Source organism: Leopardus geoffroyi, chromosome C1 (genome assembly GCF_018350155.1).
Source record: "Leopardus geoffroyi isolate Oge1 chromosome C1, O.geoffroyi_Oge1_pat1.0, whole genome shotgun sequence".
In the NCBI taxonomy this organism is placed as follows: Eukaryota; Metazoa; Chordata; class Mammalia; order Carnivora; family Felidae; genus Leopardus; species Leopardus geoffroyi.
This window is the reverse complement of record NC_059328.1, coordinates 148116266-148138594: the sequence shown is the minus strand read 5'-3', so window position 1 is coordinate 148138594 and position 22329 is coordinate 148116266. Positions and strand designations below refer to the sequence as shown.

Below are 22329 nucleotides of genomic sequence, written 5' to 3'. Positions count from 1 at the left end.
CCGGAGATGTCCTCAAACTGCACATTCTGGGATAGAGTTTGAAATTATGCTTTTCTAATGAGCCTCAGGTGATCCCTATGCTGCAGGTCCATGGACCACGTGTTGAGTAGCCAGAGCCTCGAGTATGGGGACTTTGTTTGTATGCAGAGGCTAATAACATCTACGGATATTCCAGTAACATTTTCATGGTCCGTGAAAGACTTTATGAATTAGATAGCATGGGGGTCATCTATATATTGGAATAACTGCTATCCTGAAACATAGCCATGGAGGTCAGCAACCATAGGCTCTGAGCCCAAAGCAAGGGCCAGAAAGCCACAGAGAAAACACTATCCCCTTCTCTGAGAAAGAGTCCGTGGCTAAGGCTGGAATCCTCTCCAAGGGACTTGTGATATTTTGCAGGGAGGACAGTGGAGAAAGATAGTTCCTGCCAAACCCAAACTGATTCTGTAATCTCATGCCATGTATCTATCCAGGTTTTCAAGTGCCTGAGACAAATGTATGAGAGATGATGGTGGAGGGATGGCATGGCATTTGAATCCTTTGAAACAGGGAATAATGAACATGATGCATTCCTATAAGGAACTCAGAATCACTGTGGTACAGAAAAACTGAAGGGAATGCAGGGCTAGCTAGCACCTCTAGGGTTTGGTGGCTTTGTGAGCACCAGCAGATGGCTTGCAAGGAAATCCCTTGTAAGAGCTGCATACTTAGTGGATCAAAGTAGAGATGGCAGATCCTCCCCTGACGTGTAAGAAAGAGGCAAATGCCCATCAGACATGTACCTGTTAGTATACCCTCTGTTAATTTCTAGAAATAATTTGGGGACATTTTACAGTGGGCTGCAATCCCATGGGAGGAGGTAAGCATAAGGAGGCAGTAAAATTTGTACCCAAATGTTAATGTGACTTTATTTGTAGTCACAGGTTGAAGAAGTCTGGGGACATTGTTATTTACTACTGGGGACTAGATGTATTATTTACTACTGATAATCATCAAACACATTCTTTACTGTTGTTCTCTATATATCATGCCTGTTATCACCACAATGTACACTTTTTACCCATCTTCATCTCCTTGTAGTTTGACATCTTCTATATCAGGTTTGTATGACTCCCACCTAAATTTTCTTCCCGATCTTTATAAAATGCTCATGTAGAAGTTTGCTGATCTAGAATCCTACTTTGTGGTGCAGGAAGCAATTTTTTTTTCTTGATTCTTTGTTCAGAGCCAGAGGCTTACTGCTCACATTCTCTAGCCTCTTCCAAAGACATAATTTCCAGTTAGAAGAAAAACTAACCTATTTCTTGTGTCTCCAAGTCTTCAATTTGTGGGACAAGTTTTTTAGACCCAAGAGATATACACATTCTGGGTTTCATTATTTCATTCTTTCCCAATGAATAAGCAGAGATATGAGGGTTGGTGTGCTTGATTCTAGACAAGCTCTTTTTGAACCTTGACTGAGTACCCCAAGAAGATAAATTTCCCATGTCAGACTTGCATTCAGTGTTCTGTCCTCTGCAGTAAGCCTCACACATCTATGCCCATGCAGAACTGGCATCTTCCTCTCTGGGCAAGGCTTCTGCAGCTTCATCAGAAACTGAGTCTATTCTGCCTGGGAGAGTTTCATACCTGATGGAGAGTAAGGCATTATAGACTTTACTCTTTTTCTTATCTGTGTCAAAGATAAGAATTGCCAAAGCATTGAAGTAATTGTGCTCTTTTTCTTGTTGACTTTCATTCAAGGATACTTTATTCTGTTCATCCAAGACTGTACTTCACCTTCCATAAACCAGAGATGTAGGAGGAGTTATGAAAGCCTCCTCTTCCATTGAAGAGATAACTTGGATTTAGGACCCATATATTTGTCTCCACCTCTAGCACATGCTCTGAGGTTTGTTCTAAGATCATTCATAAGTCTGAAGTTGAGCTACGGCTCTTTGTGCTTTCCCCAGAAATTCCCACTATAAATGATCTTATGAAAACCGCTTGGAATGCTGTATTTAAGCTTGTCAGGCAATTTTCATGTCTTCTCAGAGCTCACATATAATTGGTCCTGATATTAATAGACTGAGCATCAACCTAGCCTTTTGGACTTGGACAGGAAGAGAGGGAAGAGAAAAGAATAGCAAGGAATGAATTAATATAACTTGATTTACTATAGGGAGGCAAAGAGGATGTAAGATACCTGAAATTTCCAACCTGAAGTGTTTAGAATAACAGAGAAAAGAGAAGAACAATTCACTTTTGTGACAAAATCACTAAGTTTGGTTATAAGGTGTGTTGTTTAAATGATAGCTATACTCCTAACTAAAAATAGTCAACATTTTCTGTGATTTTAGTTTAATAAAATAGATATGTTGCAAGCTACTCATATACCGGTGAATTATTATCTGAAAGGTTTAGAAGGGTACACATAAAACCCTCAGAGTAGCTTATTAACCATAAAAATCTATATCATTAATTACATTAGTTGGTGACAGAGAAGGTGACGATGATTATGGTGGAAAAGGATAGGTCAGTTTCATGAAGGCAGTTTGTCATAAATATTTACAATGTTTGATTATTGTAAATACTAAGCAGTTATCTATATAATTTCCTCTTAGGGATTTTAAAAATCTGGAATCACATCACACCTAAATTGCTCATTTTTCCCCAGGAGCTTTTCCTCCAGGATTCATCTATGAAGCCTAAAACTGTGTGTGAATGAAATTCAGGAGGTATTCTCTAATAGAGCACACATATGTGGCTTCTGTCTACCACTATGTCAGCTTCTACCTTTTATGAAGATACTAAGAATGCTTTCTACAATAGGAAAAGGACTCCCACGCAAAGAGTGCCTGTGTGTATGTGGTGTGTGTGTGTGTGTGTGTGTGTGTGTGTGTACATACATAGTATTGTGCCAGACAGATCTGTGCCAAAAAGCGTTGAGTTATACTTGTATTGTCATCAAGAAAATTTAGAGATCTATCCTTATGAATAGACTAACTTTCTCTTGCTTGCTAACAAACATCCAGAAAAGTAGTATCTGTTAAAAGTGATGATAATAATATAAACCTTTGTAAGATCCCAAGTTTACCTATGAATTATTTTTCTCTATGGACATTTCTAAGGGTTATCTTTGTCTGATCCACTTGAATATGGTTTTAGTGGCCAGAATTATCAGGATCAGGACTCTGCTCCTGATACAAAAAAGCAACCCTTTCCTTTGCTATTTGCTTCTGTCCTAAATAACACAAGGGTCATTGTCACTCATGTTCTCTGTCCAGATCTGATGTGAGCCCTTGGACCCAGAACAACCCCCTTCCATAAGAAACTACATCTAAGTAAGCCACTTCAGTTATTTTTCACATTATTCTCATGAGACTCTGTCACAAAATGTGCAAACAAAATAAAACAATGCAAATTTACAAATTAGTGAAGAGTAAAAGTTAAATATTAATGTTCAGCGAGTTGACATTAATAGTTGATTGTTTTCAATAAATCTGAATACTATCTTCACATATTTTATTGAGATTCTAATCAAAGAGACATATTTAAGTATTAAAAATCCAACAATTTAGTCATATAACTTAGCAATCCTCTGCTTGAAAGCATGCCTACAAAGTACCCACCAAAGGGGGGGATGTGTTACGGAAAGTATTGGCATAGATACTGCTTGATTCTGTTATTTACTTCCTCTTTGAGCTGAAGGACTTTCCAAAGATGCTTTAGCCTGGGTATATCCTAAAGCAGAGCCCAAGGAAAGGTTTATGTACAGATAATTTATTTTGGGAAGTAACCTCAAGGAATAAAAGTAGGGACTTTGAAGGACTTAAACAAGGAAGGAGGGAAAGCTATTGTTAAGATATATTCTTTTGCTGATCACCACTGCAGGCTGTGTTCATTCAGTCTGTGTTCATTCTCACTGGGGATCCTCTGAGGAGACATAGAGAAAATGCCTTAGAACTATTTTTCCGAGGGATGGAACCATTCTTCCAAGGGGAAGAGTATGTATTCACAAGCTTCCATCTACTTTTGGCCAAAAGTTTCCCAACAGAGTATGAATTTTCTTGCATTTCTAGGTTTATGTATGCATTAGAATCAAAGGTTTTTGCAAATATTTCACATGGGGTGTTGGGACCGAGAAGCCATGGGGCAGAAAGTGAGAGATACATAGTGTAAGTGAAATCAAGTTGTGTTGCTTTCAGGTCATACCTGGGAGCAGCTGGTTGCCACAACAGCCACTGCAGTAAAAAGATTTGCTAATAGGATGTGAGGTGGGACACAGAGATGTCTGATATACCAGCTAACAAGGAGGAGTAAAGATAAAATGATTTATAAGAGGTTAGGCGAATTGAAACCACAATGAGATACCACTATACTTCTGTGAGAACAGCTTTAACCATTCCTCCACTCAAAAACTAACCACCCCCAAATTTGACAACATCAAGTCCTGGAGAGGTTGTGAAGCAACTGGAACTCTTATACATTGCTTATGGAAATGCAGATTGGTGCAGCAAAGTTGGAAAAACAGTTTGGCAAATTCTGATAAAGTTAAACATACACTTAACATATGACTCACTGATCCTACTGGGTATTTATCCAAGTGAAATGAAACTTATGTTTATACAAAAACCTGCAGCAAATGTTTATAGCAGCCTAATTATAACCACCCCAAACTGGACGCAATCCAAGTGTCCTGCAATTAGTGAGTGGATAAACAATCTGTGGTGCATCCATACAATGGAATACTCAGCAATACAAGGGAATTCACTTCTGATGCATGCAACAACATGGTTGAATCTCCAATGTATTATGCTGAGTCACAGAAGCCAAACCCAAAAGACTATGTGGTATATAATTACTTTTATATAACAATCTGGAAAAGGCGAATTTATAGAGTCAGAAAACAGGGTGGAGCCACTGCATATAAGTAAAGGACTGACCAGCCTGAAAGAAGAGACAGATTGTGAGGATTTTTCAGTTAAAGCTAAAGTTGTTATTTTGTATGAAAGCAAAGTTAAATTCCTTCAGACATCAGTGAAGGTCTCTATCTGTTTCCGATTGTTAATACTTTATTATAATCTGGGGAAAATGGCAGTCACTTATGTGCTATTTCATTCCAGTAGTATTATGTGTTCAATAATAGGCTGTGGGTGGGGCACCTCGGTAGTTGAGTTGGTTAAGCATCTGACTCTTGATCTTGGCTCAGGTTTTGATCTCAGGGTCCTGAGTTCAAGCCCTACATTGGGCTCCATGCTGGGTATGAAACCTATTTTTAAAAAAAAAAAAAAAAGGGCTATGGGCTGAGAATAAATGTAAAAAGCTGAATAAGTCTTTGTGTTAAAATAATTCTGTTATCTGATTGAGGAGACAACTTTAAAATAAACAATTTCACACTGTGATTAATTCTGTAATAAGTGTAGGTCTTAGAACAAAATAATTTTCTGATTGTGGCTGGGTCTGGGAAGGCCTTATAGAGGAAGAGATACTTAAGTTGAATCTGGAAGGGTGAATAAAAATTTCTGTTGAAATAAAGGGTAAGTAGGGGTAGCAGGGTGTTCCAGAAGTAGAAAAAACTGTTCAAAGCCATGGGGGCCTGAAAGCAGCATCACATGTAGCTTGTTACGGGTACAGCATGGAGGGTGAAGAAAGGAATATTCTTAGATAGATATTCTGGTATGTGATACCAAGAGTTGGAATTTTATCTAAACGATGAGAGGTTGAAAACTGATGGCCTAAATATTGATTAGGTCTTCATGTGTTTGTTTTTTAGAATGTAGGTGTATTTCCAGCATTGTGATTTTGGAAAATATACATAAAAATCCAGACTTCCAGCTTCTCTTGAAAAATTGGAACATCTGGTGGCCCAGGACCTACATTTCCATGACAACAACTAGCTGGAATCAAAAGCAACTGCCTCTCTTAAGTGTCTTTAGTAGGGCATGTGCCTATCCATCTGAGTACAGTCCCAGCCACCACCTGTTGTCTTACACACAGTCCCCTTTACTAATTTGATACTCACCTGACACCGACAGATGTTTGAATTTGTGCCTCTCCTAGAGACAGTACCATTGAAAGGCTTGAGCCAGTGGAGAAATATGATCAGATTTTTCATTATAAAGGGATTAGTCAGACATGATGTGCAGGATGGATTGACATGGGATAAATCTGAAAGTGGGAAGCCCAGTTAGGAAATAATTCTCATGATCTAGGAAAGCGATGATGAAAGTTTGACTGAACATGGTATCTTTGGTGCTAGAGAGGAGATAAAAGAGTCTAGACATACTAAGAAGGATTTGGTGACAGCATCTGAGTGGAAATGGAGACAATGGAGTCTAGAGTGGATCTTGACCTGGGCAACTGGGTTATGTATAATGCCATCAACCTAGATAGGGAATACAGGTTCTGAGAGAAAGATGGTGATTCTTTTTTTTTTTTTTTTTTTTAATACATTACTTTTAGAGGGCTGTGGATTACTCTTTGGGGAGTTGGAAATATGGATCTGGAGCCATGGATTTGGGAGCTGTGAGCACATTTATGGTACTAGAGTCCCAATGGGTTAAGTCAAAAGGAAAGAACTAAAAGGAGACCCTGGGAACACCGGGGGTATATAAAGGAGGTAGGTCCAGCTAGGCAATAAAGATTTACAATTGGTATTATTAATTCTGACATGTTACTAACTCTTTAAAATATGCTTTTATTCAATTATAAATTAGAGCTATTTTCTTATTAATGTTGCAGAATATGTCTTAATTTAAATGCTAATGATAAAATTATTCAAGGACTAGATCCTCTTCCTGTGTGATTCATGGAATGTGTATGACATAGAGGATTCATACATACGAGAAACCTGGATTGCCATGACTTTTCTGACTCCTATGAAAAGACAAAGTTCTTTTAAGTGTAAAAAATCTGAGACACCTGGTTGGCTCAGTTGGTTAAGCATCCGACTCCTGATTTCAGCTCAGGTCATGATCTCACTGTTGTGAGATACAGCCTCGAGTCGGGCTCTGCACTGACAGCATGGAGCCTACTTGGGATTCTCTCTCTCCCTCTCTCTCTCTCTCTGCCCCTCCCCCACTTGTACTCTCTCTGTTAAATAAACATCTGAAAAAATAATTGTAAAAAATCCCCATGACATTTGCAAATGATGATGTACAGAATTACTGGTCAGTAGCATTAGCTCTGTTGTGACAGATAGGATCATTTTTCTAGCTGGGAATAATTATCTGTAAGCAGGAAATTTGCAGCAGAACATAGACTTGAAAGACCAAATTCAAATTTCTAAATCTCACAGCTTAAGTGGCAATTAGATTCACACCATCATGCTTTATATGTTCTATTTAATATGTTTTTATGGATTAGGACAGACTTGTCTCTTTGGCTGAGTAGTGTAGAATTTTATGTAAGGGGTCATAGCTATTTCTCTGAGCAACATATGCAGAATAAGTAATTAGAAGTTTGGGGAAGGTAGAGGAATATATAAGTGAGCTTCAGTGAAGTCGTCATTTAGAAGTAAAACTGGTTAAATTTTGAACATAAAATAAATTAATTCAAAATAATGCATATTGTTCTAGTGTTTATCTGCTCAGAACATTCATTTCAGAGACTTACTAAGACTTTATGGAAAGGAATACGATTTCCCATTTCCATGAACATATTGTAGTATCAGCATAGCATCCTGCTTCTTCCTTAGTATCTATTTGGAAAAAGTTCAAGACAGGATTTATCATCTTGTGAATGCTTGAGAAATTATTGTCTGTAACTTCCATTAACATTTTGGAGGATAATCTGGGTGAGGTCCTTGTGCACAGATACAATGCCACCTTAATTGTGCATTTTAACTTTTGTCTTCCTCAACCCCCCTTTTTTTCCCCATAAGAAGATATTGCTTTTTTTTTTTTCCATTGATATGTTCTGACTGTACTTTCTGCAGGAAGGCATTCAGGCAATACACGTATATCAATATGCACTATATCTAGTTTGAAATATTTATTGCCGAATAACATCCTAAGTGAAGGGGGTTCTGCTGATGATAATGGAAGTCACTTTCTTTTATGATTTTTCCCATTTAATCTTTTTGTGATGTCTGCTTGACTTCTCTTCTTAGTGCCCATATAGGTAAGATATAATGAGTTTCTGTGAAGAGATTAAAAGTACTGCCAAGTTCTGTAAATTATCTGTTGTTGATTCTGCGCTATATCTATAAAGAACTGAGCTGATGGGGGAAAACAATGTTCTCATTGAAGGCTTCCTGTTTGAGTCCTAACAATTAGGAAATCCATAAACTGTAATCACTTTTATCATAGTCTATAATCATTTTCCTTAATTTTTGTTCTCAGCAGTGGTCCCCATATCATAGCTCCAAAATTATCTTATTCTCATAAAAAACCCCGAACAAACCTGTTCCATTGTTTACTGGCCTATGAGCATTTCTCTTGAGGCTCTGTTAATTAAAATGATAACTCTAAGGGAAATATCAGAGCTGTGAGGTGTATGGCTATGCTAGTGTAAACTTGTGCATTTAAGAATAGTTTACTAATGCTTATTTACATTATATAATACACATTTTCCACTTTCCCTCTCTAGATATCATACCACCCTAAATACAGGGAAGGATTCTAGATAACTCCTTCTCTTGTCGGTAATCCCTTTCACTCGCATTAATTAAGCAAATGCCTTGTTAGGCAAATTTTATTTGTATTTTATTTTTAACTATAGCCCAAAGTAAGATAACTCAGAATTGCAGAATAAAAACAGAAGTCATTCTGGGGTTGGTGGCTTTATGGAAAATCTCTGATACAAAATTGCTATTATTTCTGCTCAGCAGAAAGTTGCCTCAACTTTCTTATAGGATGTTTGTAAAATCACAGATATCTTTATAACGTGTTTCATAGGATACCTTCTATGAGTTTGGATTGTAGTGGATTTTATGGATTACAAAAACTGCATAAAACTTGACCTCAGAATATAAGCGGTACATAATCTAGTTGGGGTGTGGGATATGCATGTGAAACGGTTAATAAACAAGGTACATAATCTAGTTGGGGTGTGGGATATGCATGTGAAATGGCTAATAAACAAGACCATTTTTTTTCTTTTCTTAAAAAATGAGATATAATTGACATATAACATTGTATTAGTTTCAGGTGTACAATATAATGATTTGAAATATGTATATATTACATGAAGTGATTACTACAATTATTTTAGTTAACATCCATTGCCACACATAATTATTATTTAACACTTAAGATTTACTCTCTCAGAAATTTCAAATACACACTATAGTTAACCATAGTCATCATTCTGCATATTACCTCCCCAGGATTTATTTATCTTATCATTGGCACTTTGTGCCTTTGGACTCCCTTCACCTGTTTTGTCCATCCTCAACCTCTCCATCTCTAGCAACCACCAATCTGTTCTTTATATCTATGAGTGCATTTTGTTTGTTTTAGATTCCACATATAAGTAAGATCATACAGTATTTGTCTTCCTCTGACTTATTTCTCTTAGCATAATGCCCTCAAGGTCTTTTCTTCTCTTTTATGGCTTAATAAACACACACACACACACACACACACACACACACACACACACATAATGTGTATAAGACATATTTTCTTTATCCATTCATCCATTGATGGACAATTAAATTTTTCCCAAGTTTTGGCAATAAACATGGGGTTGCAGATATCTTTTAAAAATGGTGGGTTTACTTTCTTCAAATAAATACCTGGAAATACAATTGCTGGATCATATGGTATTTCTATTTTAATTTTTTATACTGTTTTCATAATGGCTACACAAATTTACATTCCCCTTTTCTCTGCATCCTTGCCAACACTTGTTATTTTTTGACTTTTTGATGATAGCTGTTCTAAAAGGTGTGAAGTGAGATCTCATTGTGGTTTTGATTTGCATGTCTCTGATGATTAGTGATGTTGAGCATTTTTTCATGTACGTGTTTGCCATTTGTATGCCTTCTTTGATAAAAGAATCTATTCAGATCCTCTGCCAACTGGATTGTTTTGTTCTCCTACTGAGTTGCTTGAGTTCTTTATATATTTTGGACATTAACTTCTTATCAGACATATAATTTACAAATATTTTCTCCCATTTGATAGATTGCCATTTTGTTTTGTTGATGGTTTCCTTTGCTGTGCAGAAGTTTTTTAGTTTGATGTAGTGTCACTTATTTATTTTTGCTTTTTTTTTTGCCCTTGCTTTTATGTCAAAAAAATCAAGGTAGATAAGTAAGAGCTTATCCCCTATGTTTTCATCTGGAAGTTTTATGGTTTTATAAAGAAAACCTTTTTATAAAAGACAATAAAGTACTAAATATGTTTAACACACACTTACTAAACATTCACTGTGTTCCAGACACTGAGATAATTTCTATGGGAGATAAAAAGGAGAATAAGTCGGTACTCCTTATCCACCAAGAGAACATAGCTATGCACATATATAAGCCTAACCTTTCTGAAGACCTTCATTCCCAGAATATATACCCTAAAGTAGAGTCTTCATGTGTTCTGAAGTATTCTGTTCTCTTACAGTCTAATCCTCCTTCTTTCATGTGAAATAGTTCAAAGTTGAGCTCAGATCCTACCAGCTGTGTGACACCTTAATGATTTCAGCCTATCTTGTTAACAAAAGGGCAGAGAGCAGAGAGAAAGAGAGGATAAGTGGAAGGAAGTGTGATGTGTATAAGGAAGTGGTCAGCCTAAAGTTTCCTACTCTAATTATGGAATCCCAGAAGTGACATGCTTGATAGTAGGTATCTGGATCTTAGGTTTACAGCCTAAGCAAGTAAACAATTTCTAATCTCAGTCTTGGACACTCATTCATTCACCCAAGAAATATTCATAGAGCACCTACTTTGGGTGAGGCACTGTTTGAGGAGTGGGTTAGAGCAGTACATAAGGCCAAGTCCCTGTTATCATGGAGCTAAAAGTTTAGTGAGAAACACAGACAAGAAAATAAATTAATTGATGAATGATATGATTTTTTTCAGTTTTGAGAAATAACTGGTGTATCACTATATCTTTAAGGCGTACAGCGTGATGATTTGGTATACATATATTATGAAATGATAACCACAACAGGTTTAGTTAATATCCATCATCTCGTAATCTATAATGTACCTAAATGTATCTAACAATAAAAGTAAAGAAAAAAAATTCTCCTTGTAATGAAAATTCTTAGGATTTTGTATAATAGTAAGTAAAATGAAAATAAAGCAAGACAGGCTTGAGAGTGACTGGATAGTGTCTATATTAGACACCACTCATGAATATAGATCAGAATTGGGATGGCAAATGTTGGGTGAAGTCATTAGACAGGGCCCTGAATGACCCTGAAGGGCAGATGAACAGGAGTGAAGGCTTTCTAGGCAAATGCCTGGGACAGAGATAAGCATGAATATGTAAGAGCAGGGAGGAGAGGAAGAGGCAGAAGAGGAAGAAAGTCTGGCTTGTCTGCTCTGGGGAGTAATAGGAAATAAGGTCAGATGTGTGGGTTCAAGTCCAAATATGCCTTTAAAGATTGAATCCTCCTTTTGAATAAGGTGGTGTCCAAATAAGTAGGTATAGAAGCCACTTGAAATGGTAGCCTGTGCACAGCCCCTAATATTAGAATCTTGAACAGGGGAGCAAATATATGTGACAAATAATCCAATAGACAAATGTATACAGAATGGGTTGAATTAAAGTGGCATGAAGTCAGGAAAGTCAACTGGAAAGCAATTGTAGCAATCCAAGAATATAGTTAACTTTTGTGTAGAACATATACCTTCTTATCTCATTTATTCATCCAAACTTATTCACTGCACATTTATTAGGGTGTCAGGTGGTGTGTAAGGCACTGGGGATGTAATGGTGAGCTAATCTGGTGAGCTAGATAGTCCCTGTCCTTGTGGAGATCACAGTCTGCTTGAGAAGCAGATAGTGGTCATGTAATTACAAGACTGAATGTCACATTTTAAACTGTGGTAAGTATCTTGAAGGCAAAGTAAGCTGTTAAAAGAGCATGTAGCTGAGGGCTTCACCTCATGTAGAATGGGTGCGTAAGGCTTTACTGACTGCATAGGAGCTGAAATTTGAACTAAGTAAGTACTGAGTAGGGAAAGGTATGGGGGAGGCAGGGAGGAAGAGAAGAGCATTCCAAACAAAGGAGATAGCATATGCAATATCCACACAGCTGAAGAAAATGTGCTCTCTTCGGGAATTTGTAAGATTGTCACGTGCTCCTGGAGTGCAGAGGTTGAGTCTATGCTTGCTATGGGGTTATGACCTGGGGCTGCAGACATAAGCAAGGCCAAATCCTGGAGGCCTTGTGGCCTATAGTTGGAAGCAGTGGAAAGCATTGAAAGTGTAGGCAGTAAGATGGGGCTGTGGTCATGGAATGAAATAAGAGTAGAAGCCAGATGCATCCTTGTAGCATTAGGATGGGGGCTGTGAAGATAGAGAGAAGTGAATGGGTCTAAGAGATACTCAGAGGTACTTGGTAATGGATTACATATGGAATGTCAGGGATAAGCAGTGTTGGAATGATGCTTGAGTTTTTGGGTTGTGCAGATTGATGGTGTTTGCACAGCAATCCTGTAAAGTGTGCATCACTGTTATCCTATTTTACATTAGCCTGTAGTTCTAGGTAGTTAAGCAGTGTACCCCAGAGAATACCATTAATCATTTACAGAGGTAAGACTCAAGCTCTGGTTTATGGTCACAAAACTTGGGTTCTCTCATCTGTCCCGTGCTTCTGGGTTTATTGCGGAAGGAATAAGGACTGTGGCTTAATGATGACAATACAATAGCTTTAGTCTTTACATCACAGAGTCATAGAATTTTAGCATTGGAAGGAATTATAGAGAACTTCCTGCTGTATTTTTCAAGCTTCTCGAAATAAAATGAGAAATGTATTTTACATCACATCACACACACACACACACACACACACACACACAGAGGAAACAAAAATTTCTTGAAACAGCATTAGTATAATGACATGAGATGCACTCTGATATTTTCTGTTCTATTTTCTTTCATAACACTAGTTCCCATTCACAAAATTGATTTTATTATCTACTAATGAGTTATGGGCCTCTGTTCAAAAAAGTGATCTAGTCCTTTTCCTTTTCCAAAGAGGATTTGAGGTCCAAAAATAGGAAGTGATTCCCCCTGGATCTCGTAGCCAGCAGGCAAGTGATTTCCTGACTGTTAGCCCCATTTTCTGACAATATTATACAATTTGGCTTTGTCAGCTTCACACACAAAATTGAGAGGCTTGTAGATTTTCGTGCTTTATGAAAAAATATCTGTTGATTGTTTTCTGCTTATGACATTTAGTTTTTTTCTTTATCTACATGTCTTGTTTTACAGTAAAGTTAAGACTCTGCAGGATCCTATTAAATGAAAGTTTGCAAAACTTTCTTTGAAAAGTAAAGGACATGAAACAGTCAAGATAATAGAGAATAATCTTTGAGATTCTGAGAAAGACTAATAAAAAGCCACAGAAAATGGAAAGTGGTTATTCAAGGGAGGTGATAAAAAATGGACTTATGATGTCATCCAAGAAACCAAGGGACAATTGTGAAACCAAGAGGAATAACCAAGTCTTTTTGCTAAGTGAAAATGCCAAGGAGAGAATAGAAAGCGTTAATAACATATGCAAAATCACAGGTCCTTACTTCATGAGTAAAGTTTAAACACAAATGGAACACATGAGATTAAAAAGCTTAGGTAATATCGAAAAATAGTGGGACAATTGGAAAGAATTTAATGAAACTATCAGAATGTTTAAGATTTAATAAAATGAAAATTTGAAGTTTACTCAGGTGAACTGAATCTACAAACTTATAGGAGCATTGAGGAAAAAGAGAAGGGGATTTGCTTGCCACATTTTTGCACAATGTCCTCTAATATTGCTAGAAGCTGTTGAAAATCCTGCAAAGGTTTCCTGGATATTTTCTCTGTCAGACAAGCAGAGGAGGAGATTAGGAGGCATGGAAACAAGTAGGACTGGGGAAATCAAGGATCGAGAGTCTGGTGTGGGGGAGTCAGAAAATGGTAGCATTATGGTGGTGGGGGGTTACTTTTTTTTTTTTTTTCTAAAGACAAGTCCAGTGGGAGGAAGGGAAAATGTTGTTAGTCTAACTTCCAGGTACAACCTCCGAGCTTACCTGTGCATATCCCAAGTATTTCTTGAACCCTTATTAAGTACCAGATACCATGATAAGCTCTGTGTAGAGTTTATGAATAAGACAAATTTGGTTCCTGCCCTTAAGAAGTTTGTAGCCAAGTGGGAAGTACAGATAAATGATTTAATGCATGTTGTAATAAAAGGGAGGGACAAGGTGCTAGGGAAGTAGAGAAGAGGGACCTAACTTTGGACATGGTGAGTTAGGGAAGGCTTCCTGGAGCAAACAATATCTGACCTTAGACATGCATAAGAGTAAGTGGGAGTTAGCCAGATGGACTGTGAAGATGATAACTTGCTTGTCTCAAAGATCACATCATATCTTGTGTTCAATGCTTTTATAAAGACTAGGCCTGGCACACAATAAGCCCTCATAAATGGCAGTTTTTAATATTTTATTATTGCCGGTTATAGGTAGTGGTCAGACAGAACTTTTCCTGTATAAGGCAACACACATGACACAATGTTTCCATGAATATGAGAAATAGAATTCTATATTAATTTTAATTGTCTATTATTATTTAACAGGCTTATAAAATACTGATATTCCTCATTGCAATTCATTTTGCTTGCAGAGGAAAATTACAGAGCATGTCATATATCGTGATGTCTCCATTTAAGGAAAATATAATTAAAATAGAATCAGGATAATATGACTTAAAGAAATTGTAGTAGTCACCTGATCCAGTCCTCCCTTTTAACACATAAGAAAAATGAGTTAGCCATTTGCTCAAACTAACAAAATTGTTGGTTAGTGCAGAGATAAGACAAAAAAGCAGGTGTTCTGACCAACATTTCAATACTCATGTCCTTTATACCACATTGCCACTTGTAATTTTTTCAAAGCACTCAACTTTGTTGCAAAATTGTGTTAATATTGTTATCTTGATGTTAATTACCATTACTACGTTTGACGTTTTGATGGGCTTCATTTTTTGCTTTTCTAGTACTTTATTTACTCTGAGAATATGTGTGTTTATTAATTTCCCTTCAACCATTTTACTTTTACATTAAGAGCAAGGGACTTGGGGCGCCTGGGTGGCGCAGTCGGTTAAGCGTTCGACTTCAGCCAGGTCACGATCTCGCGGTCCGTGAGTTCGAGCCCCGCGTCGGGCCCTGGGCTGATGGCTCAGAGCCTGGAGCCTGCTTCCGATTCTGTGTCTCCCTCTCTCTCTGCCCCTCCCCCGTTCATGCTCTGTCTCTCTCTGTCCCAAAAATAAATAAATGTTGAAAAAAAAAATTAAAAAAAAAAAAAAGAGCAAGGGACACATGTAATGCTACCAACCATTTTCATTTTAAACCCTTAATTTATTATTTGCAATAGATGAATGTATTTTAAACTTCATTTGTTCTTTGTTGGGTTAAGGTTTCATTCAGATTGTACCTTTGGCAGGAATATTGAAGTATTAACTAAAGACCTGGAAAAATGTGCTGTAGTTAATAATCTAAATAATGCTTTCCTTATAACAGGCTCCTGCCTGCCACTGAGGTAATGTTCTTTCATGGTGATTATTGTTGCACAGTTATGTTCACATGCTCTGTTTAAAGCTATATAATTAACAAACCCTTTAAAATAAAACCACTAAAATGTTCTCCTGGGTCATTCTTCCTTTTGCTCACTGTTCACTAAAGAATCGTCTATACTTTAGCTTATTGTGACAATATTGATTCCTTTGCCCACCTGCCAGCTTCCTTATTCTTGGGCATCTCGAAAATACCATAATTGGTTGTCATTCTCTCCACATGGGAGCCATCCACATCCCTTGGCTGCCTCTGGGGATCCATTGGATAAGGATTTTGTTTTCAATGGTACCCTTTTCACCAAATTCTTTACCATGTCCATTGTGCATTCCAAAAAGCCCTGTTCGTCCTACTGCCTGGACACCGACTGATGCAGAGCCTATTTGTCATCAAGAACCCACAACCCCAGCTACTTAGGATATAATGCTACCTTCCACAACTTTCTCTCCTTTCTTCTTTACCTTTTTTTAGGTATGGTTATAATTACAGATAATATTGTGAGTTATTGATTTCAAGCAAACCTCTACAGGTCCCTGACCATTCTCATGATTCCAATATTAAATGGAAGCAATTTAGTTTCTAAAGGCTGATGCTGACTTGCTCGAGAGTCTTTTCCCCAGAGTTTTATATATACATGTATTTATTGCCTGACAACTGAACCCATTGGCTTTTGGTTACTAAACCTGTATTTGTTTCAGGATTCTTTAGTGTGTTTTCCCACTTAAAAATCTACCATAGCCTCTCATGATATGGTTTTTACTTATGTGGATTTAATATAAACTTAACCAGTTAAAAAATTAAAAAAATAAAAAACTACCATAGTCTTTTCTTCTCTGGAGAACAGGAGAAACATCATTAACAACATTATTTAATGATAATTCCCTTAAGTTATTTTAAATCAAAAGGTGAGAAGAGTACTTCTAGAACCCAAACTTCTTTTACTGAAATTTATAAAAACAATTTTAGTATTCATAAAGGCTAAATGTATGCCATTTTTCTTTTCATTAGTTCAGTGTGTCTCAAATCTCCCTTTCTACTGTCTGAGAACTTTGAGGCTACAGCATTTTATTATATGAAACTCTTTGGACATACATGATATTTTATGGTTTATTTATTTACTATTTATTTATTCATACAGAATTTTTAGTGTGGAAAAATTTAAACACACACAAGTGTATTATCACTCAGTTCCAACGGTTATCAACTCACTAGTCAAATTTGTCTCATCTATATCCTTACCCACTCTCCCATGACCACTGGGCCCTAGTGAACAAATCCCCATTTCATCTGTTAGTATTTCAGTATCTATCTCTAAAATTAAAAACACTCTTTAAAAAAACATAACTATATTATAATCATATCTAAAAACGCTAACAATATTTCCTAATAGCATCAAGTAACCAATATAGAAATATTTTTGTTTTGTAATTTATTTTTATATTTAGTTTATTCAAATCAAAACCAAATATAATCTACATATTGCATTTGATTGATGTTTCTTAAATCTTTTTTTTTAAATTTTTTAATGTTTGTTTTTGAGAAAGAGAGAGACAGAGCATGAGTGGGGGAGGGGCAGAGAGGGAGACAGAATCTGAGCTAGGCTCCAGGCTCTGAGCTGCCTTCACAGAGCCCCATGTGGGGCTCAAACTCACAAACTGAGAGATCATGACCTGAACCGAAGTTGGACACTTAACTGAATGAGCCACTCACATGCCCCGAAAGTCCTTTAAAGTTTTTCAAATTTCAATTTTGTTGATTGCATGTTTCTCCACTGTCTGAATTTCCTATATCTTGATAAATAGGTCTAGATATTTGATATTCATTTTTATTTCTTGGCAAGAATACTTCATGGCAATATTGCATACTTCCATCTTGAGGCCAAGATATCAGCTTGTTTCTCTGTGACATTAAGATTGTTCAGTGTGTCCAGTTGTTGCTAGCCATTATAAAGTTTCCCACCTGCTATTAATGTGTTTAGTAGCCACTGGTGATCATAAACAAGGATTTATTATTTCAGCAAGTGTTACAAAATGATATATTCTAATACTTTTATTTCTTCTCCATTTATTAGGCTTTTTAAATAACATTTTATTTTGGTAAATTAAATAGAAAGTAATTATTGAGCACCTATGATGTGCTAGCACTCTGCTAGAAAGTGTAAGAGGAAAACAAAATACACAGGTATCATGGAACTTGCTATAAATAAAAATTAAACATGCTCAAAATGATTAGAGAACAGCTATGGTATGGTAAGTGAAGTAAGAAAAGGGAAATGATCATGGGTTGAAAAATGTTTCATGAAAGATGCAGGACATGTATTGGGCCAAGGAGCATCCTAGGAAATAGGGGGAGACTGAGGGTGTTCCAGGTGGGAGAATAGTTTGGACTATGCCATGAGGCTAAGAACAAGAATGGCCACATATGAGAAGGCACAGGAAAGAATCTGTGTAGAGATTACACTTTAAGTTAAAATGGGGCATTGATTGTGAGTAAGAAAACTAAATTACTAAGGTCTTATTTGGATAAATTGGCATCACCCCATGAACTCTGGTATTTTTCTAAATACATTTGGCAGGTAGACTTTGGGTGAACTAGGAAACTACAGAAAAGTGGTCAAGGGAAATTCAATACGTTAGAAATTGATTTGTCACAAGTAAAACCCATCTGATCTTAAGAAATGTAAGATTGGGGGCGCCTGGGTGGTTCAGTTGGTTAAGTGTCCAACTCTTGATTTCGGCTCAGGAAATGAGCTCACAAGTCATGAGTTCGAGCCCCGCATCAAGCTCTACACTGAGAGTGCAGAGCCTCCTTTGGGTTCTACCTCTCTCTCTCTCTCTCTCTCTCTGCTCTTCTCCCACTCACTCTGTCTCTGTCTCAAATCAATTAAAAAAAATAAACTTAAAAACAAAGAAATATAATGGGAATGCAAGCTGGTGCAGCCACTCTGGAAAACAGTATGGAGGTTCCTCAAAAAACTAAAAATAGAACTACTCTACGACCCAGCAATTGCACTTCTAGGCATTTATCCACAGGATACAGGTGTGCTGTTTCGAAGGGATACATGCACCCCTATGTTATAGTAGCACTATCAACAATAGCCAAAGTATGGAAAGAGCCCAAATGTCCATCGATGGACGAATGGATAAAGAAGATGTGGTATATATATATACAATGGAGTACTACTCAGCAATAAAAAAGAATGAAATCTTGCCATTTGCAACTATGTGGATGGAACTGGAGGGGATTATGCGAAGTGAAATTAGTCAGAGAAAGACAAAAATCATAGGACTTCACTCATATGAGGACTTTTAAGAGACCAAACAGATGAACGTAAGGGAAGGGAAACAAAAATAATATAAAAACAGGGAGGGGGCAAAACAGAAGAAACTCATAAATATGGAGAACAAACTGAGGGTTACTGGAGGGGCTGTGGGAAGGGGGATGGGCTAAATGGGTAAGGGGCACAAAGGAATCTACTCCTGAAATCATTGTTGCACTATATGTTAATTTGGATGTAAATTTTAACAAATAAAAAAAAGAAAGAAATATAAGATCACCCAAGTCAGATATAAAATGTAAAGAATTAGTCATTTTGATAGGTGTACACAATAATAAAAAAAATACAAACCACACAGATGCTTGTGGTTCCACAGAACAATCCCAGATGTTTGAAAGAAGAGACAAGTGCACAGGGCTTGGTGTGAGACTGTGGCAATGTTAAAGATGTTGAATTTAATTTTGAAAATATTGTATTTTGGGTGCACATGCAAAAAGTAAAGGCCTTAAGCATTTGTTAGGATGGGATTGCAGACAAAAGGCAAAGCTTAAATTGTACATTTTAGTCATATGCACAGAAGTGATAGGTTAACTTGTAGGAGACACACATGAGCATAGAGAGGCTGAGCTGAGGTCAAAGAGAAAGGATAACAGTAGAATTGGGGGTGGAAGGTGGACAAAGAGAGCAGGAAAAGAAAAGAATAGTATCCATTGGTGGAGAAGTAGAGAGAACAAGGTTGTGGGCCAGGAAAGAGCTGTCATCAAGAAGAGATGGTCACCAGGGTCCACATGATATACCACCATCACTAGCAACACTTGACAAGACGCATGACTTTAATACAGTGTGTTACAAATGGAAGATGGTTTGCAGGAAGGAATGGTTTGGAAGCAGATCAGGACAGAAAGCATGATGATCTTATTCTAGGAATGGGCTTCCAAAGAAGATAAATATAATGGCCAGGATAAGCAGCAGATTGGGAAACCTAGGTGTGTCTGAGAAACAAGAGTCTGAATTTCCTTGGTTATTCTGATAAATAGGGGAAGTATATTTTTAGAAAACAGACTTTGAATATTGAAAGTGAGAAAAGAGCTTAACTATTAGTCACTTTAATTCCTTGTATTTTATATATTCCATTCTCATTTTATGTATTACCATAATGAGTCATGCTTATATCAAATATAAGACATGAGGTATTAAATTGGTAACGCTAGTTTCTTCCTTTTCTAAAAAGAATTCTGCACACATCTCCATCTCCCTTTTCTCTGATTTCTCAGCTTTCTTAGTGCGCATGGAAAGTGTAAATGTTTGTTTCTATTTTGTTAGTTTCATTGGTTTGCTGCCTACAAAGATAACATATTTGTTGTGAAAATGTCACTCAGTACAGAAAGGCTTAAAGAATAAATTTTTAAAATTTCTTGAAATGATGCTATTCAGAGATAACTAGTATTATTACTTTGATAAATCTCCTTCCAAAACTTTTTCTATGGATAGATGCATAGATGATATTTTATATTAAGGACATCATACTATTAATGTGGTTTTGCACCTACTTTTTTGCATCTAATAATATGTTGTGGATATTTTCTATGTCAATGAATAAAGGTATATAATATTCTTTTTCAATAGCAGTCATTATATGAAAATGCCATAATTAATTTAAGCCACCACCTGTTGCCAGACATTTAGACTCTTTCTAATTTTTCTGTGTAAGCAGCACTGCAGTGAACATTCCTATGGATACATTTTTGTGCACTTATTCAATTGACTGTCTTCTTTGAATAGCTTCCCCCAAATGGGATTGTGGGTCAAAGGTTATGCATATTTTATATTGTGATACATATTTACATATCGCCTCGGGTCCTTTAGAAGTGTTATACCAATTACACTTCTACCAATAACACCTACCAGTACCCAGAAAGTTCTTTTAAACGTCTTAGACATTTTTTTTCATCTTCATTCAGGCTCATTTCCCTCACATACGAAATAAAAAGGATGAAATATATTAGTGGTTCTTAAACTTTTTAGGATCTTAGGATCATTTCAGAATTTTTGAAAACTGTTGACCAGAAACTAGAACCATTGTTCCAGGAAAACATACCTGTGCAAAAACACAGAAATTTTTACATACTATTTATGAGAATTCATAGATTATTTGAAATCAATTCACAGACTCTTTGGGATCTCACTCCATGAATCCAAGTGAAAAATCTCTGAAATGAGATGATTTTAAAGTTACTCTCTCTTTTTAACATACATGCATACACACACACACACACACACACACACACACACATTTCATATGCATCATGCACATATCACACACTCATGTGCACACAGAATTTTAATGAGTATTTGGAAAAACTTTGACACCTGCTTGATATAGAACCTAGTCTCATTGTGATCTGTAAAATCACTTGACTGGGTATAGCTATTGGAATGAATTTCTATTTATTTCAGGTTCTTCAATGGCGAGCCCATCAGGAAGAAGTAGCAAGACTGGAAATGGAAATTTCTGCCAGAAGAAGAGAAAAGGAGAAGGAGAGAGAGAAGCTATGGAAGAAGAAGGAATTGTTTCAAAGAGCAGAGAAGAAAAAGAAAGTATGTAATCTGCTATTGTTGTGAATGTGCAAATGAATGTTTAATTGCCTGATTGAGCTTTGAGTGATCTTGGTGTTTGGCATGGAATCATCATAGGTAGTTCTTAGATTCATGAGATTCTAGTCTTGCTTCAGTTCATTTAAGCTTCAGAGTTTCATTGGACATGGAGGGGAATCCGCTTTACTGACCTGCATGAGCACAAGAAATTGTGATTAGAAGCAATGCTATAGGTAAAGACAAGACAGGGTTTGTGACTGCTGAGTCTTGTACTAACTAGGGATACGTGGGAGAGCATTTTATTTGCAGTGCAGCAACTGACGGTCAAAGGTGTCTTTGCTGATAAAATACGTTGTACTAGGGTCAGAGCAACTCATGCAATACAAAAGGCCCTTTAAAGAATTTACTTCTTGTTTTATTATTTATTATAGTGTTTGTTTTTCATTTACTAACATAAATTCATGACTCTACTTTTGAGAAAACATTTGCTTCCCAGTTTTCAAAATACTAATCACAACACTTATTAACAGCTTTAAAACGATTGCCGACAATCTGTGGAAGAAAAAGAGTGTATTTGAGGCAGGATTTTAAAAATATATTTGGGGTATTTATTTAGATATTTTTGTTTGTTTACACCTTGAAAACTGATAAAAATAATCACATTAGTACTCATCACCTAGCACTGAGTTTACTCAGGATTTACTCAGGACCTCCCCACAGTCAGTCTCGATCATAAATTTTATTTCTAT

At 36.7% G+C, this 22329-nt stretch overlaps 1 protein-coding gene across 5 annotated transcripts in view; it reads left to right on the top strand.

Moving 5' to 3' along the window:
* CCDC148 (coiled-coil domain containing 148) overlaps nt 1-22329 on the top strand; it is a 253766-nt gene that overhangs the window by 136334 nt on the left and 95103 nt on the right. For all 5 annotated transcript variants that reach the window (XM_045479918.1, XM_045479917.1, XM_045479920.1 and 2 more), the window contains one exon: nt 21443-21583. In XM_045479918.1, the coding sequence (XP_045335874.1) occupies nt 21443-21583 (141 nt within the window). The remainder of the gene's footprint in view (nt 1-21442; nt 21584-22329) is intronic.